Source organism: Pan paniscus, chromosome 8 (assembly GCF_029289425.2).
Source record: "Pan paniscus chromosome 8, NHGRI_mPanPan1-v2.0_pri, whole genome shotgun sequence".
In the NCBI taxonomy this organism is placed as follows: domain Eukaryota; kingdom Metazoa; phylum Chordata; class Mammalia; order Primates; family Hominidae; genus Pan; species Pan paniscus.
In genome coordinates, this window is record NC_073257.2 from 59,649,541 (window position 1) to 59,668,094 (window position 18,554).

General features: G+C 50.4%; 2 protein-coding genes across 2 annotated transcripts in view; one reads left to right on the plus strand and one right to left on the minus strand.

The window, feature by feature from the left end:
- LOC100969124 (anthrax toxin receptor-like) overlaps positions 1–18,554 on the plus strand; it is a 748,177-nt gene that overhangs the window by 654,214 nt on the left and 75,409 nt on the right.
- The window catches only part of ANTXRL (ANTXR like), a 43,782-nt gene that overhangs the window by 7,426 nt on the left and 17,802 nt on the right, over positions 1–18,554 (minus strand). The window contains exons 11-16 of the mRNA XM_034930446.3: positions 16,053–16,122; positions 15,444–15,522; positions 13,727–13,816; positions 12,432–12,470; positions 11,283–11,438; positions 9,618–9,698 (exon numbers count right to left, since the gene is read on the minus strand). Coding sequence (XP_034786337.2) covers positions 9,618–9,698; positions 11,283–11,438; positions 12,432–12,470; positions 13,727–13,816; positions 15,444–15,522; positions 16,053–16,122 — 515 coding nt within the window. The remainder of the gene's footprint in view (positions 1–9,617; positions 9,699–11,282; positions 11,439–12,431; positions 12,471–13,726; positions 13,817–15,443; positions 15,523–16,052; positions 16,123–18,554) is intronic.

Consider the following 18,554-nt stretch of genomic DNA (forward strand, 5'->3'; position numbering starts at 1 on the left):
AATATAAAAGGAATGCTCTAGAAGGTATTTATGCCAAATCAGCTAGTGCTGAAACTGTTAGGATATACGATTTAAATTAACTCCATAAGATTGATCCAAGTCAATTCTCTCATGATGACCTACTCAGTAAACACTGCAATGCACTTGATTTGGAAAAACAAATGTGGTATCTAAAGGATGTAAATTCAATGTTAAGCATAGACTCACAGAGGGCTCAGATGGCTGCCTGGCCCTTCCTGAGTCTTTGAAGCTTCTACTATTAAAAGCTCTGCATCCCACAACTTGTCCTGAAACAGAATCCATGTTATGAAGAAATACTGGTGGGATGACTGTTTCAAAATTGCTAAAATGGTTTATAATCAACGTTTGGTTTGTCAAACTCATAATCCTGGGAAAACAATAAAAACTTCAGGTAGTATATTTTCACCACTTGATGGGCAATTTTTTTTTTTTTTTTTTTGAGATGGAGTCTCACTCTGTCACCCAGGCTGGAGTGCAGCGGCGCAATCTCGGCTCACTGCAACCTCTGCCTCCCAGGTTCAAGTGATTCTCCTGCCTCAGCCTCCCGAGTAGCTGGGACTACAGGCACACGCCACCACACCTGGCTAATTTTTTATATTTTTAATGGAGATGGGGTTTCGCCATATGGCCAGGCTGGTCTCAAACTCCTGACCTTGTGATCCACCTGCCTTTTGAACACTTACAGATGGACTTCCTTCAGTTGCCAACCTCAACGGGGTATCAGTATGTCCTTGTAGCAGTTTGTATGTTTTCTGGCTGAGTAAAGGCTTTCCCATGTGGGAAAGCTGATTCAATGACAATAGCCAAGAAATTATCAGAAAATGTGTTTCCTTCTGGCGACTCGCTGGAGAAATCTCCAGCAATAAGGAAACTCATTTTACTGTGCAAGTTATAAAGCACTTAAGATATTATGGACATGATGGCACTATCATTGTCCTTAGCCCTCTGTCTTCTGGAAAAGTTGAAAGAACAAATGACATCTTAAAACTCAAATTGACAAAGTTAACTGAGTCAATTGGGTTGCCTTGGCCAAAGGTACTATCATTGGCTTTGATGATAATCAGATACGCTCCTACTGGAAAACATAAGTTGATACCTTACGAAATAGTCACTGGAAGGCATATGCCCCTAGTAACAGAACCGCATGCCTCTCCCACTCTCCTAAACTCTGATATGCTTAAACTTGGAAGGCTTTAATGCATTATGTCAAAGTGTATTCTCACCAGGTAAAGGAAGCTTTTTATGATGCACTGACTGAGGATAATCAAACCTTTCATGGTGTAGAATCTGTAGCTTGGGTCTTCTGGAAATGATGTCAGAGGAAAATTGCTTTGAACCTCATTGGAAGGGACCATACCGAGTCCTTGTCACCACCCACACTGCAGTGAGGCTTCAGGGCCTTGGACCTTGGGTCCACATTTCACAACTCAGAAAGGCCCCTTCAGACTCTTGGGACTGTATATATATTGGAGACTTTAAGGTAAACCTGATGAGAGAAATTTCTCCCCAGAAGCAGACAACATCCTAGAAATGGACAACTTTTCAAAGATCATAAATTAAGATTTCTCTGACATCATGGAAAACTTCAGTTTTTGTCTTTTCCCCTCATCTCCTGCTGTCCTAATCCTTTCCTTTTCTCTACAGGAAAATTCATGGGACCATAATCAGTGGATGGCTTTAGCTCAAGCTTCTGCTCTAGCATAAAACCCGAGCAATTGGGTTTGTGAGCTAAAACCAAAAAAACGAAGAAACAATTCCATTAATGCCAGTGTCTACGTTCCCAAAGAGAATCACCCTGAAACTCCAAAGGAAGAGTGGAAAGTTGTCCTTGATACACTAAACATAATTGCTACTTGCTTTCCTGCACTTGCTAGAAACAACACTCTAACATTTCCAATTAATAACCTGATTGTTACCAAATATACAAAACCTATTCAAGTGATACCTGCAAAAGGTATATTTGGCTTCCAGGCACTAGTCTCTCAAGATCTGGGAATTATCTACGTGGGTACAAGTAATTGCTTGTATAATGTCACCAGATTAAATTCAGTAGGGTACTTTTTAAAAACTAAATGTGGTTATATACCTTTACAACATATTATAAGGGAGGTACAAAAAAGCAAACTTCCTTTTATGCAGACTAATGGGCAAACAATTTGTTTTTTGAGACAAAGACTCCCTGTGTACCCCATGCTGGAGTGCAGTGGCATGATCTTGGTTCACTGCAACCTCTGCCTCCTGGATTCAAGCAATTCTCATGCCTCAGTCTCCCAAGAAGCTGGAATTACAGGCATGTGCCACCACACCCAGCTAATTTTTGTATTTTTAGTAGAGATGGGGTTTTGCCATGTCAGCCAGGCTGCTCTCAAACTCCTGGACTCAAGCAATATGCCCACCTAGGCCTCCCAAAGTGTTGGGATTACAGGAGTGAGTCACTGCACCCGGCCATGGGTGAACAATTTTAACAAACCCTTGCTCAAATACAACTAAATGGACACTTTTCCAACCCCTAAGGGCCTATATTGGGTCAGTAGAGAATGTGCTTATTCCATTATGCTGAACCCCTGGGAGGTCTGTCTGGCTACAAAATTTAAGAATTTTCCCAATTTAATGATTAGCTCTAAATTTCATACAGTGGGTTCCCCACTACCAGCAAGAGTGAGCCCCCAGGAAACCAACTGAAATCTTTACTCAGTAGAAACTAGCTTCTCTTTGTCTGTTTCAAAGTTGGTGCTAACTTCAGTTATTGACTGTTTTTGCTTCTGATCACAGGACCTATCATGGGAACTTTCATGGGAAGGTATTTGAAAGGCAGGAGTTAGCCATATCAAATAGCCAGATGTGAACCATGAGTAAAAGCCATACTCCAAAAGAGAGGTGATGACATATACATTCACATGGAACATCATGCAGCTTCACATCTCCTTTTTGCTACAGTTGAGGGCTTGTGTTTGGTATTGAACACAAGTGAATGTTATACCTATCTCTCCTCTGATTTTGTTACTACAGAAAGTTTAATTTAAAAGGTGGCTGGCTGGTATTACTGTTTTCTTAGACTCTGCCACCAAATACATTAAGAAAATCTCTCAAGAGAAAGGAACACATAATGTGTTTATGGGAGCAACTGACAGTTGGTTTGCAGGCATCCTAAATGGTAGATGACAAACTTGGGTTTTCTAATCTTTATATTTATTCTAGTGACTTTCCAGGCTATCATGCTTGTGTTACCAGGCTAACAACAAAGATGAATGCCTCTACAAATCAGGCCATTTTACAGTGAATTATGGCCTGTACACCCTGAACAAAGACTATGACTAATCGACTTAAACACTGTTGAGCTGCCTATACTGCCTGAACCTTGACTTGATTGATTTGGGTCATTTTGCTTCATAAGAAACATTGTTAAGGAGTTCACTTTGGTCTTTTGATATCATCCTCTTTGTAGTCATCCTAATAGTCCCCGTGGTCCACTGAACCCTCTAAAATCTTCGATGTGTTGTATGCAACCATCCATTGAGCATAAGTGGTCTCACTTCTACTAAGTCAGCAAGAGCATACAAAAGTATTGAAGTGGCATGATGTTGTGACTTGTGAATTCCATACTGAGATCAAGTAACTCATTTTTGATGGTGACAGAGAGTGGCATCAATGCCCAAAGTTTTGGTCAACCTCCCCAAATTGAGAGGCCACTCAAAAGAGTGAAATTGTTAAATAAAACTAAATTTTGGCCTGAGAAAGCCTCCATACTCACATACTTGAGTTCTCACATATGAACCACAGCCTAACTCAGTACATAAACAAACTGAAAACCCAACTGCGGAGTGTGCTTCTATAACGGGAGCTGAGCCTCGGCCATTCACAGCAGCCACACTTCAGCCACTCACAGCAGCCAACTGTTGAAATGAGGAGGACACACAGAGCTGTCGCCAATTCAGCTGTTACTGTACCTCAGTTCCGTTTTCTCTACGTCGTTTTTCCTTTTCTGTTCCGAAATCTTATCTGACCCTGTGGTAGCCCTGGAAACTCTCTGAGTCTGTCCTGATTCTGAGGGCTGCCCTATTTGGAATCATGTTTTGTTTTTTCTGCTCAATTCAACTCTGTTACATTTAATTTGCCTGACATTTTTCTTTTGACATATGTTAAACAATCCTTAAACATCCATAAGTGCACTTGAGCTCACCTGCATACACACTGTCAGTACCAGGGGCTACCACCACAATTATATACTCTATTTATTCCAGGTAGTGTTTGCTCAATTTGGGACCATTATTTTGTCAGCCTTTTGTTTTTCATTATTTTAATTTTTGGAGCTTAATGTTTAACATTGGATAAGGCAAGTCTTCTCTCACTGCTTTTCTGTATTAAAAATTTCTTAATGATTCTTAACTGTCTATTTTTTTTCAAGGGAACTTGTCGTTTTGATCAAATTCCCTAAAAATGTTTCATTACAATTTTCACTAAAATAACATAGCAAGCTCATGAATTCCTCTGGGAAAAGTTGACATTGTGCTCTAGATTCTTATATTTTCAAATTTCTCTTGTACCAATAAGTAAAGTTTTATAGTTTCTTTTCATCATGGGTCAGCACATTTGTGTTACACTTATATATGGGTATTTTGTTTTTTATTGCTATTGTAAAGAGAAAGGAATCTTTCATGTTTATTTCCACCTTCTTTGTTTCTACTTATTTATTGCAAAACATTCCAGTAAAAACTTACCACAATCATTCCAGACCTAGTGTTTACCCACTGCTGAGGGATCCTCTGGAGCAGGACCCCGGGCACTAACACTGAGGCCACCTCCCCTCCTCTGCCCCAGTCTATCCCAGGAGATCCAGGGAGCTCTGAGGTATGGGTCTACACTTGCACTGATGAAGAGGAGCAGGGTTGGGGTGCCTCACAGTAGAGGAGACCTCCAGGTGGCTGCCCCCTGAATCTATGGGGTAAGTGTAAGGTGGTGAGGAGGTTCCTGGAGTTTGAGAGGGTCTCCTTCCTCACTGCCTCTCTACTGATTGCAGATATCTAAGCCAGCAACTAATTACTTCTCACATCAGCTCAGCCACTCTAAGGTAAAGGGACATTTCCTGAAGTGATTGGCAAACAATCAGAAACCTTAATTGCCAGTGCTTTGGAGTTTTGGCTCAATATTTGTATTTCCCGATTATGTTACAGAAATGTGTGTGTGTGTGTGTGCACGTGTGTTGGGGTTGGAGGGGTGGTGCTGAGGAGTCGAAGGGAAGCTCTCTGTAATTGCAATACCAAAGTTATGATCTGAAACTTTCCCAAAAAGTACTGGCTTCAAGAACAGCTGCAAGCTGGGATTCCTGGACAGTTGGAGGCCACAGCCAGCTTGGCTTTGCCACCCCTGTCCCTTGGTCTAGTGCCCTCCACGGGCATATGGCCAGAAGGAGAACTCAGGAGCTCCATGGTCATGAATGCATCCTAAGGCCTGTCTGCATTAAGCTCCAATTGTTACCCAGAACAACTCTCCCAGCAAACATGAGTATGAATTTAGAAGGAGGTCTGCAAGTGACAGTGTGAAATCAAGATATTAATATTCACAAATGTATCATGTGTAAATTTCAGTAAATTCTCATTAGAAGCTGTCGATAGTTTCTTGGAAATCATGACTTCCAGTGAAACAGTGTACAAGAAAACAGACTGGATCATAGATTAATTGATATTAGTAAATTAAGGTCCTGTGGCATATATCTAGTCATGAAGGCATCATCAAACTTCTAAATAAAAACCAAAATGCTTCTAATATTAAACATTGAAATAAATGTGAGCTATACATACCTTTAAGAAAAGTTAATAAAAGCAAATAACATAATTATTTACTCAGTTATTCCAGCTTAGGGTCGCAGGAGGCTGGAGCCTATCCCAGCAGCTCAGGGTGCAAGGTGGGAACTAACCCTGGACAGGATGTCATCTCCTTGCAGTGTGCACTCACACACCCACACACTCACACAGCGCCCATAGAGACACGCCCATCCACCTGATGTGCACATCTCTGGGATGTAAGTGGAAACTGAAGTACCCAGAAAAATTCCCTGCAGCCATAGCAACAACATGCAAACTCCACACAGACATTGGCCTCAGCCGGGAATGGATTTTTTTCTGATCAGCATCATCATTTCTCACTCAGTGTTCAGATGACGTTGAATGAAATGATGTTATTCAAGGACCTGCTGTGTGACATTTTGCACTGTAGAGAGATGCACTTGCAGGTGTTTCCATAGATTACTCTGACAGCAGGACATGGGGTGGAACCTGACTCAGACATGAGCCTCCCCTCAGGTCAGTTCATAGCCCGGCTCTACCACTCAACAACCCTGCCACGTTGAGCCTATCACTAAACATCAGAGCCTCAGTGTCCACAGCTCTGAAATGCAGACAGTAGTGACTACCTTGCAGGACAGAGAGGTGGCCATGCACACAGTAAGGACCTGGAGCCAGGTTGTTGGATGCTGGTCCTATTGCTTCCTGGCTGTGTGACCCTGGGTGGGTTACCTAACTTTGTAGGGCCTCTAGCTTCCTCCCCACAATAGAGTTATGGCATATATTAGTTTGTGGAATGTAGTTGCAACAGTGTCTGGCCCACCTTAAGATCTATATGAATGGCAGCTATGAGCCTTCCTGGGTGTTGTGAGAATGAAATGAGATCCAGTTTCTAAAGGGCCTCCTGCTGTGGTGTGCACACGAATTAAACTCACTGGAAAGGCTGTTATATCATTGTGGGCACTATATTTGGTGACAGAGAGTAAGGTTTCACACTATTAGCCTGACTTTCCTGATGGATCGAGTAATATTGTTTCCCATTAACATAATGAGCATCCACAGGATAAGGTGAAGGAGAATCCTCAGCATGGATGGGAGGTAGAGTTTGGCTCAAGAGACTCGGAGTTGTGCTGCTTCATTTTGTATGAGTGTGTAGTGGGGATGGCCTGGAAGAGGACACTATCAAAAAATTTATTCAGGGAACTGAAGGTGATGGAGCAGGGAGACACACTCAATTTAAAACAAAAATTGAAATTAAACAAGACTGACTGCTTTTGCCACAAAAATGCTGAGGTTTTTGGTAAACTGAGCCTTGGAGAATTTCCTGCATTATTATGTGCCAAAATGCAAAAATGTTTGGATTTGCTGAAACAATAAACTAAACAAGGTTTTAAAAGGCAGCAGCTCCTCTGAATTCGACAGCACACTCCAGTCGAACAGGCTCATCAACTTCCCGAGCTTATCACACCCCCAGGTCAGCCCACAATGCCAAGTCAGGAAGAGGAGTTTGGAAATAGCCTCCCCACAAGGCCGGGGCATGGGTGGAGAAAGAGGCATGCACTGGTTCTGTCAGGATCCCCCAACCTGCTGAGGGCCTGAGTGAATCCCTGTCTGAGGGGAGATCCTGGAAGAGGGGTGTGCAGCACACAGGTGGCCTCTTCACTCTGCAGTGAAGAGACAGACAGCCTACGCCTGTCCTGGCAGGATGTCTCACTGATGCCTCCACAGCCGTGCGGTTGCAGTTGGGCTGCCTGGCTGGGGCTGAGCCACCCATCCAAGCCTGGTCTCCAGCGGGTTCTCACTGAGATGCACTCTCTCTCCTCCAGCCTCAGGGCTGCTTCTCACTCAGGGTCCCCTGGCTCAGGCAGGAAGGTCACATTCCCAGTGTCTCTGAGCAGGAAGCTGCTGAGCTCACCAGCAGCCTGGCTGGTGTCTGGCTCTGTACACTCATGACTAGGCTTACAGGCCGACCCTGTGGCTCTGAAACGGGCTGAAGGTCTTAAGGGGATGCATCCTCTTTAGTGCATGATTCATGTTAGACCCTAGGGCCAGCACACCGAAGGCTTAAAGAGGAGAACCGGGAACTCCTGCCAGATTGTCTGAATTCTTGGGTATCTGACAGAAATCTTACATGACACTTAGTCGGGTGTTCAGGACTACAGTTGGGAAGGACAAGATCAAATTAGATTGTGGCAGAGGAGCTAGAAGGGAGCCCAGGTCTACAAGCCACAGCTATGGGCCTCCCTGGGTTAGGGACAGATCTGGGGTTGATTTCTGATAGCCTGGAGGCAGCCACTTACTATCTGGGTGGCCTTAGGCAACTCTCTGGGCCACTCTGGGCCTCTATTTTGCCATTAGTAAAACAGGGATTGTCTCTCCTTTTCTAAGAATCGCAAGGTGGACTTCACACGATGACAGTGGCAAGGGCCTGGCAGAGCCCTGAGCAGTGGTAAGTGCCCTCTGTAATGCAATTGCTCTGCCCCCTACCACCCCACCCCTAAACCTTAGCTTCAAAGAGCTGCCCTCGGGAATGAGACAATTTCAGAGACTTGCTCCATCCCCTGTCTCACCACACTGGACAGTAAGGCCATTTCTGGCCCTTTCCCATGCCAACCTTCCCACCTCTTGCCTTTCCTCTGCTTGAGGTGCCTGTTTTCACACTCGGCCGTCAAGCTCTATCCCTCCTAAGTGTCTCACCTGTTCAGTGCATAAGGCTGGACTAGTGCCATGTGACCGGAACTGGGCTGTAGCAACGTGGAGAGGCCTTATGGGACCTCGGATGGAAAGTGGGCTTCTGTGCAAGCGTGGCTGGGATTGAGAGCCCTGTGCAGAGGCACAGAGCCAGGAGCCCAGCGGCTGGAGGAGCCCTGCATGCCTCTGACACCAGCAGTGCCCTGCCAGGTGTCAGCACGCTTCCCAGGGGCTCCCAGCGCATTTCTTATCAGCAGCGTCCAGAGGCTTACAGCCTGCAAGGCCTTGTCCATGCGCAGCCACCTGGCCACTGAGAACCTATGCTGGCCTGATGCAGGAGGTCTGGCCAGTGCAGGTCCCTCTATAAACCCTGGTGATGAAATCATCTTCCAGGTGCAAAGGGCTGGACTCTGGGAGGCACAGGCAGATGAGTCCCAGGCCGAGCCAGAAGCAGGGCTCTCCAGGGCCCCGGGGCCTAAGCAGAGAAGCCCCTTGGTGCTGATCCAAAAGGAGAGCAGTGCAGAGTAAGGGCAGGAGTCAGCCCAGTTCACATCCAGCCCTATCACTCGTGGGCTTTAGGAGCAGGGACATGCTACTTAATATCTCAGCACTTTTGTCCCCTTCACCAAACTGGATAATAATAGCACCTACTGGTACAGTTACTGGGAGGATGAAAACAGTGAAAGCATGGCTTAGCCTCGCAAATGGTCCATGGGAGGACTGTGTACATTACTGAGGCCTCATTAATAATTATATAATTATTAGTCTTCATTCATAATAAGTTACAAAGAGAAAATCTTAACAATTTGGTCCTCCCTATGGTCCCAAGGCAATGAACCAAGGAAGGAATCCTTATTCCCTGTTAGAACCAGTCACTGTTGCCCAACAACTCTGTTAGCCATCCTAGCCAGCACTCCTGGCCCCAGGTGATGAACAAAGGAAGAGCTTGGGTGCCATGTCCAGAAACTGGCTGGGATGCCCATGGGCACCGTTTCTGTGTGTCTTGTGCCGTCCTCTTTTGCAGATGCCTGACATGGCTCTCTGAGCCCCAATCCCAGAGGACAGTGGTCAGGGGAAAAGCAGTGGCCTTTTGTCCATCAACTGTGTCCCTGTGCCCTAGCTCACCTGGTCCCTGCGCTGACAACACATCCATGGCACCTGGTGGCAGCTTGGGTGAGAGAGGTCACAAAAGGTATCCAGATTGCCCTGAAAAGCAACGTGGCCATGAGGAAGACATGCAGCCTGGACACTGCCTCCAGAAGGCATCAGAACTCCCCAGCCCCCTACAGCTCTGTCCCCAGGAACACACCCAGACAAAGCTCCCATCCCCCTCTGGGGGAGGGGCCTGGCAGCCTTATGTGCTGGGGACATGGTCACTGTGGCCACAGAGAGTTTTGGAATCTAGAACAAAACACTATTTTGCTGAAGGAAGAGAAAACGCCAGGGGCAGATTCAGATAAAAAGTCCAAAGACAGGAGGAGCCTGTGGTTCTGAGCAGAGGTCCTGAAGGGGAGTATGAGTTAGGCCTGGGGGCCCAGCATGGGGGCCTGGGCAGGAGCTCATGGCAGGGAGAAGGAGCCTTGCTGCTGGGGCACACAAGGGGAAGGCAGGTGAGAGGACCATGCCCTGCTCAGGGAGTAGGTACCTGACACCAGGGAAGAGAGAAGAGGAAGGCAGAGAAAAACAGGCCAGAAAGCAGCCCAGGACCCACGGCGGGCAGCCCCTTGGCCACTCGGCGCTGCAGTCACGCCTTTCTGGGCTCCGGTGGGGATGGGATGAGGGCCGTGTGTTGCAAACCAGTGCAGGCCGCTGGCAGGTACTTCCTCCCCCTGGAGACATGTGCCCCACACTCTGAGGAGAGACAGGCCTGGCTTCCCCAGATGCCCACTGAGGCTGCAGAGGAGCCTGACCCTCCCAGGAGGAAGCAAGAGATCCGACCACAGACAGAGCCAGGACCAAGGGGGAGAGGGGCAGAGCCAGGCAGGAACTCTGGGGTCCCTCTCCCTCAACACCAGCCACCCAGGTGCCCTCTCTACCCCTGTGCAGGGCCCCCTGCTGCTGTCTGGCTGGGTTCCCCTCAGCAAGATGGGCCCTGGACTCGCCCATGAAGGAGGTTTCCTCAGGGAGAGTGGCTGTTGTGTTGGCTCCGGGGCTCAAGCTCCTGCACAGGTGTCTTGTGAGGGCGCTTTCAGGCCTCCACCTCCTCCCCTCCCTGCAGCACCTGTCAGCCCATCTCAGCAGGCGACAAGCCCACTCAGTGACAGCTTTTCCTCACTGCCTGAAGATCCTGCTGCCCGGGCTGGCAGGTGCCCCTGGCATCCTTGCAGTGTTCGTGGTGGTGAGAACGTGTGTCAGGACTGGTCATTTCTATTTTTTTTTTTCTGATTTGCATGACCTTTTGTGACTCAGGTTGCCTGACCCATGCACCTGTAGGCAGGTGGTCTAAAGCCCGGGGCCATTGCCAGAGCTGAGGCACCCCTGTGGAAACCAGGGACTGGTCAGACATCAAAAGCTGCCACTGTACAGAAACATGGATCCTTCTAGAGAGGGAGTTCAATGTGTGGGGACAGACCTGGTGGTGCAGGGGACAGGAGCCCTCATATATGCCTGCCACTGGGGCACGAGGGTGAGGTGGGCATCTGGTTGCTCTTGGCATCAAGGGTCCAAAGTCCAGCCCCTGTAGAGCCGGCCTTCCTCCAGGGCCCAGGCCTCTGCAGTGGGACCCATCTGCCCCCTCCTCCTACAGTCCCATGCTGGGGTTACAGTCCCTCTCCACTGTGCCCTTCTCACCTCTATCCTTCTCATCCCGCCCACTCCTTGGCATCCACAGCAACAAATAATCACAGTGGGGCAGGTGTTTACAGGAGCTGGGGGCGGAGGCAGGAGTGGAGGTGGTGGAGGCGGAGGCGGTGGTGGTGGTGATGGTGGTTTTTCCTGCTCTGGCTCCTAAAAAAAGAAAAACAACTGTCTGCTGACAGTGCTGGCCACTCCCAGATGTGTGTCTGGGGAATGAAAGGACCAGAAAGAAACCCACACCACAGTGGAGGGTCCTTCATGTGAAAAACACGCAAACTCCTCCTAGTTGGCAGACATGGCTCTTCTCGTAAATGCCAACGACTTTGTCTCTGTCCCCTTGGTTCTCCTGTGGCTGCCCTTGTTGAAAGAGGCCTGCTCTGGGGGTTGTGCAATGGTCCCAGCATTTGCAGGTGACTGTCTGTATCCACCTGGTTGCAGATGCAGCCTCCCCAAGTCCACTATGCAGCACCGCAGAGGCCACCCTTGGCCAGGGGTGCCTGTTCCCACCCCATCCCAGGCCCAGGGCCTCCTGCCTCAGCTACTCATCACTGCCCATGGCCCCTGGGGTGGGTCCCCGACCCAGGTGAGCCACAACTTGTTCCCGGACTCCTGGCCCCTGTACTCACTGGGCTGGCGTCCTTCCCAGCTCGGTGCCCACCAGGACTCCCCCATCCCTCAGCCCTGCAGTCCCGAGAGGCTAACCCCAGCCAGCCCCTCATCCCTGCCAGGGACATGGATCCAGAGAGGCCAAATGGAGCCACACCTGCCTCTAGAGCCTGGGGACAGGGCCAGGTCCCTGAAACACGGGGCTCCTTTTCCAGAGCGCCTCTGTCCTTAGCATCTTACAAAAGGTCCTTGACAGAGAGCCCCATTTATTCAGGACAGATCATCACAGTTGCTGAAACTGGCCACCCCAGGCTATGAACTGGTGACAAGGCTTATGTTAAGGGGTGCAGGAAGCGGGAAGGGCATGCTGGGGACATCACTGTGAGTCCTCCATCTTCTCAGGCTCCATTCTGCCCCTCTGTCAACTTCTCTCCTCAAGCAGATGGAGATCATGGGGCGCAGGCTTCATGGCACTCTTGGTGAAGGTCAGTGGGCTCCTTGGGATGTGACAATATCGGGACCGGAACTGCAACTTACCTTTTCTGGCTTCTGCACAGGTGGTGGCTCCTTGACAGTCTAGAATGTTCAAAAGAGACAAACGCAGGCTGGATGGGGGTGGGCAGGCTCTGCCTTGGCCCTGCACACAGCTGGGACCCTGGCCTGGAGCACCAGGACAGAGCACTGCCTTTGGGGTGTCACTCTGGCCACCCTGAGCCTGTGAAGTTGTACCCGGCAGGCTCCTCCTCCCAGGCCTCAGCCTCCAACCTTACCAAAGGGGAACCCCTGTACCGCCGCTGTGGGGTTCCTAGGGGTCAGCCAGGCCAGGGACCAGGTCCCTAGTGAGGCCCAGCCCCTGCAAGTGTCCTTCTCTGCCCACAGCCACATGGAGAAGACAGCGTTCGCCCCACTTCCCTTCCTTAGGGAGAGCCTGTCTGTCTCCAGGAGCCCTCCCTGACCTCCCAGCCTCATGGCTGAGTCCCGGGCTTCCTTCCCTTGCAGCTCCCTATGCAGACATGAGCCCTGTGTGTTCCCTGGGCTGAGCTCTGCCCTCTCCTCCTTCTGCTCTGTCCTCTGTCTGCATCTCTCTGAGCTGGGTCCGTCCACCCCAGCTCCCAGCACCCCTTCCATCTTCCCTGCCCCGGGCTCCATCTCTGTTTTTGGGTCCTGCTCTGCCTTACAGGGAGCCCTTCCCACTCCTGTGGGGTGGACATTTCACCCTCAGCCATGACAGGACAGAACTGTGAGCTGCCTGTGGGGAATGGTAGCCACCATTTCTGTCCCTGCCCAGCCCAGCATGGGGCCCAGGGGAAGCTGGAGCTCAGTAAAGACAGATGAAGGAATGGGGAAGGCACTAGACATGTGCCGAGATCCACGCTGGTTCCTCAAGGTACAGACAGCTGGGGGTTACAGCGTCCTCCATTTGGGCCAGCAGGGCCTCATGGGGGCCCCTCTCTTCCTCCCTCCACACAGAGGCCACCTCCTGGCCCTTGTCCATCTGAGGCTTCCAGAAGTCTGCATTGTTGAGGCAGCCCTGGTTTCAGGGGTTCTGGGTTCACTTCTCTCTAGGAGCCAGGGCAGGCCTCAACCCCATGTCCAGGGCATTCCAGGCCAGCTCTCTGTGGCCAGCCCGGGGCAGGAGGCCCTGCAGATGCCCAGGCTTGCTAGGCTCTGGGAACGTGTGGACAGGTCTGCGACTCCCTGGGCTCACGTGATGAGCTGGGAGCTGAGGGAAAATTCCCACAGGCGGGATCACGGGGCCGTCACATGTTAGAGTCCCTCAGAGGGTGGGCCTGTGCCTGGGCCCCAGAGCTGGGCGGGCAGGGAGCACTTGCCTTCTTGCGGCACAGCCGCCAGACACAACACAGCAGCAGTGGCACAAGCAGCAGGAGTGGCACAAAATAGAGCCAGTTGCGGAAAATGCCCTGGTGGAGAAAGAGAGCACCATGGGAGGGCCTCGGTGGCCTCTTCCCCGTGCCCACCACTTGGTGGCCCATCTGCCCACTCCTCACTCTCCCTAGCTGGCCCCGCATCCGGGTACCACAGTGGGGCCAGCGGCCAGGGCTGGGCCCCAGAGAGCTATAGACCCTTGCTCTGGCCCTGCTGAAAGTCTCTGCCCCTGAGCCCTGCCAAGAAAGTCCCGGAAGCTTCCATGGTCTGATGATCCCACCCTCACTGCACACCTCGCCTGCAGCACAGGGCTTCTGTGAGGACCACAAAATCTACCGGTACGAAGACAGGTGAGGGTGGAGGTGCAGGCACAGGAGCAGGGGCAGGAGACCCGGGTCCATCCCCCACAGCCTCTCTCCCCACTTCCAGGCTCTGCACCGTGGGCACATCCACGCACTGCTCTGAGCCTCAGCCTCCACACCTGTGCAAAGGGAATGAGCCACCCTCCCTGGGGGCACTTGTGAGGTTTAGAGAGCTCCAAGTCCTGGCTCAGAACCAGGGCCACATGGGGTATAAGCAACAGGAACAGTTCTCTGGGTGTTCTTCGCAATAAAGGAATCTTGGGCGGCATCCGTGGGAAGGCAGGCTGCTCAGGCCTTCCTCAAGTCCAGAGCTCTACTTAAGAGAAGGCTCGAGAGGGGAGGGGAGGGGAGGGGAGCAGAGGGGAGGGGAGGGGAGGGAAGGGGCGGGGGCCTGTGCTGGGAACCCGGCTGGCTGAAGGAGAGGAACCACTGAGGCTGAGCATGAAGGCCGCTGGTGAGGTGGGAGCCCCATGGCTGCTCCTGATGTGCCTGTCACAGTTGGGCCGTCAGTGGGTAGATTCCTGATGGGGAATGCGTGCATTCAGCCTGCAGATCCATGCGTGGATGTGCAGGGACAGGCAAGGGTAGACCCAGAGGGAAGACTCCCAACACTGGTGTGTCCTCACAAATGAGACTGGGTACAAGGCAGTGGAGTGGGCTCAGGCCTCCCGCCCGTCCCTCTAGCACATCCTCCTGCCTATGCGGCCCTGGGCCAAACTGCCCAAAGACATGGAGCTCTGAAGAGCAGGCACCTGGGGCACAGCACCTCCATTCCCAGGGGCCTCTTGGAGCTGAGCTCAGGTCCGAGTGCCTGAGAGCCTCCCCTTCAGCAGCAGGAGGGGACATACTGCAGGGCTTGGCGAGGGAACAGAGAGGGACATCTCAGGGGCCCGAACAAGGAGGAGAGGCAGAAAGGGGGCTGAAGGCATCTGGGAAATGACAGCAAGTGACCACCAGGCAGGCTTGGGGGCCAGGGTCATGAGCAGGTTCAGGACCAGATCAGCAGCTGGGGCACCAGTTCAGCAGCACACACGTACCCTGACGGCAGTGTGTGGAATCCTCCAGAGCTCCTGGGCCTGAGGTCTTGGCCTAGAGGTGCTGGACTCTGGCTCCTGGCAGACAGCCTCCCAGCCTCACCCACCTGCACCATCCAGAAGCTGGGTTGGAGCAGCCTCAGGTGCCTGCTGCACATGCTACTTTCTGGGACTGCCTGAGAACTGTCTGCCTTTTCCGTGCTTCTTCTAGTGCAGAGGCTCTGGACAGTCCTCATACGTGTTTGCAGCCCCATGCTGGTACTTACACATGTGGTGCTGGTGATGCTGACATTGCTCTTGAAGAATGTTTTGCCTTTGTTCAAGCTGACTTCAATAGAGTACTCCCTAAAGCATAGAAAATGCAGATGGTGAGAGCCAGTCCAGAGAGATGCAGTTCTTGCCCTTGGACAGCATGGGTAATGAGAGGTCATTCCCCAAACACTTGCAGGTAAACTTAGCAATGATGACCAAAGGGTAAGTGGGTCAGGCAGTGAGGGGCCCTGCATGGGGTCTCATGCCATTGTGACCGTGTCCTAAATGACCAGGGACTGCTGCTTGGTGTCACCATCCCGGCTCTTCTGTATTTACAGAGTCTATTGGCTTAACTCTGAGAGGCAACCTGGAGCAAAGGTACCATTCCTTGGGCAAGCATCTCCTGCATCCTGCCTTCCTCACAGACCCTAGGATGCTGCAGATCCCTGAATACCTTGGGGGTCACTAACAAGGGATGTGGGGAGGAGGGTGCTCTTTGCACAGCCACAGATATGTGCTGTCCCAGCAGGGGGTAGAGGGGCATCCACATTTTGTACACCTCAAGGTGCCCAACCCTGACTCCCTGGTCTCTTGCCCTCTAGCCTCCTGCCAAGGGCACTTACTCTCCAGGTTTTTCTAGTTTTGGCCCAGGGCAATTCATGGAATTATTGTCGATACTGGTTGGCTTTTCATCTAAAAGAAAATGACATGAGAAGAATGTCAGTGCACCCGTCTGTCCACTGTTCCTCCCCATGTCTGTCCTCAGCATGCAGGGCTGACCCTGTGGCCCAGGACTGGCATGTGGGCTCTGCCTTCCTATTGCACAGACCCCTGCAAGCACCCGCCACACCCAGGCCCTGTGCAGCACTCTGTTGTGTAACAGGAACAGGCAGGCAGAGTCCCTGCTCTCAAGGACTCACCTTTAGGGATTGCACGGGACACAGAAAACAAAATAAAAAACAGGACAAAACGGATGACAGAGAGTGCAATGTGCTGTGATGTCCATGACCAGAGGAGGTGAGGGAACCAGAGAGGAAGGGACAGCCGCTTCATTATGCATGACTTCTCCTATCTTGTAGAGCCACAATTTCTGGTCTAGAGGAACATGAAATAATGCAAGGCCAGGGATTTGCTTCAAAATACTCTGTGGTAAGGGTTCCAAGGAAAGCAGGTGGGGCAGGTTGAGAATTATTGAAAGTAGGTGATGGCTTCTTTAAGTTCATTGCACAATTCTTGTTATTTTGTGTAGTGTTGCAAACTTCCATGAATAATAAATTATCTCTGAAGAGGTGACATTCCAGCTGAGATTAAAAAGATGAGGAGCCAGCCAGGCAAAGATCCCAGGTAAAGGTGCTTGGGGCTGAGAGAGTGGCATGTGCCAATGCTCTGGGCAGTGACTCGCTGACCTTGTCAAGGAGGGAAAGAGGTGACCCAGGACAGGGGCAGGGCCTTGTGGGCCCTGGAAAGGGGTTGGGGTTTTATTTCTTGTGCAGTGAATCTGTCCAAGTTGGGCAGATCCAGGATGTATTTTGCACATGGAGGCAACAGGACTTGCTGGTGGGATGGATGTGAAGAGGAAGCTCAGAGGAGTCAAAGATGACATTTGAGTGTTTGACCAGAACAACTGGGTGGACAGCGACACCATTTACCAAGATGAGGAAGCCTGAGGAGGGGACTGGGTTTTTTTTTTTCAAGTCTGTAATTTTGTTTTCCAATTTTTGTTTATTTATGAATCTATTTACTCATTTTTGTGGGAGCGTGGTGGGCTCAGGAGAGTTCGGTAATGTGTAGACATGGAACATTCTCACTCCTGAGCCCACACCCTTTTCACACCTCCTGAAGTATGGGGGAGGGCGTGAGCCCTGCTGCATCTGCCTGCTGGCCTGGCTCCAGCTCTCTACCCACTGGGCTCGGCTGCCAGGACCCCAGCTTCCCAGGGCCCATCAACTGCATAGCCAACCTAGGACTGGCAGAACCCGTGGTATTGACTTTTTTGCCAAGGATGATTTCAAAACAATTATGGCATCCTCCTCATTTTCCTTTAAAAGGCTTTCTCTGCTTTTCTTTTCCACCTCCCTAAATATGCACATAGTTTACTCTGGCATGTGTTTTCCATTGCAATGTCCTGTTCCTGAATAAATAGCATTTCTGTTTAGAGACACTCTCTCTGTTTGTTATTTCAGTTGTCAAAAATTGCATCCAGGCGCTTCCAGAAGCCAGAACCAGGCTCTGCCCCTGCTGCCCTACAGGGACAGATGCAGGACAGAGATCCCTGACCTGCACCTCCAGGCTGGCATCAGCCGCCAGGGAAGGCACGCTGCCATCTAGTTGGGGGTGGAGGGGAGGCGTGTTCAGTGGTGGCCATCACTCCAGGGACATTTTCCGGGGATCTCTTCCTAATAGTGAAAATAGGTTTAAAGGTTGTTCTCAATTATTTTAAAAAATAAGTTTCTTTTTACTCTTGGACCAGCCATCAACCAGGAGCAGAATGGCCATCTACGCAGGTGCTCACAGCTGTGGCATGGGCTCCCCACTATGAGATGTCAGTGCTGGCCTGTGTATGCAGATGTAGATGGTAAGCTCCAGGGTGGGAAGCCAGTACACCCACAGGCCCACAGAGGAGGCAGCTGAATGTCCCTCACGGAGGTAGGCTGGGTACCCCCTTTCCCAGGAGCTGCCACCACAGGGAGGCAGAAGGCAGATCGCCTGGGTCTGCTTTCCTGCCCTGCAACATGAATTGTATGGCCCTGGGCAGGTTCTTCCATCATGCTTCTCTCTACCTCTCCAACCATACGAGAAAGTTGCCAGAACTAAAATGGAGTCATTTGTGTTAAAAAATAAAATAAAAGCCATGACAAATAGGGCTAAGAAAGGCTACAAAGAGAGGGTTTTATGCCTATATGCCTGATAACAAAAATATCACAAAAGACTTTGCAAAAACCACAACCTTGCACAAAAGCCACTGCAGACTTAACACAAAAAAATACTTCTACAGGAACATGTGCCCAAGAACTGCCTGCCCAGCCTTGGACTAGTGTCACCCTTGTAACTGATCTTTTTAGGCAAGAGTAATGGTCTCAAAACAATTCCCTAATCTTCATTTCTCCTTTAAAAGCCTTTGTCTT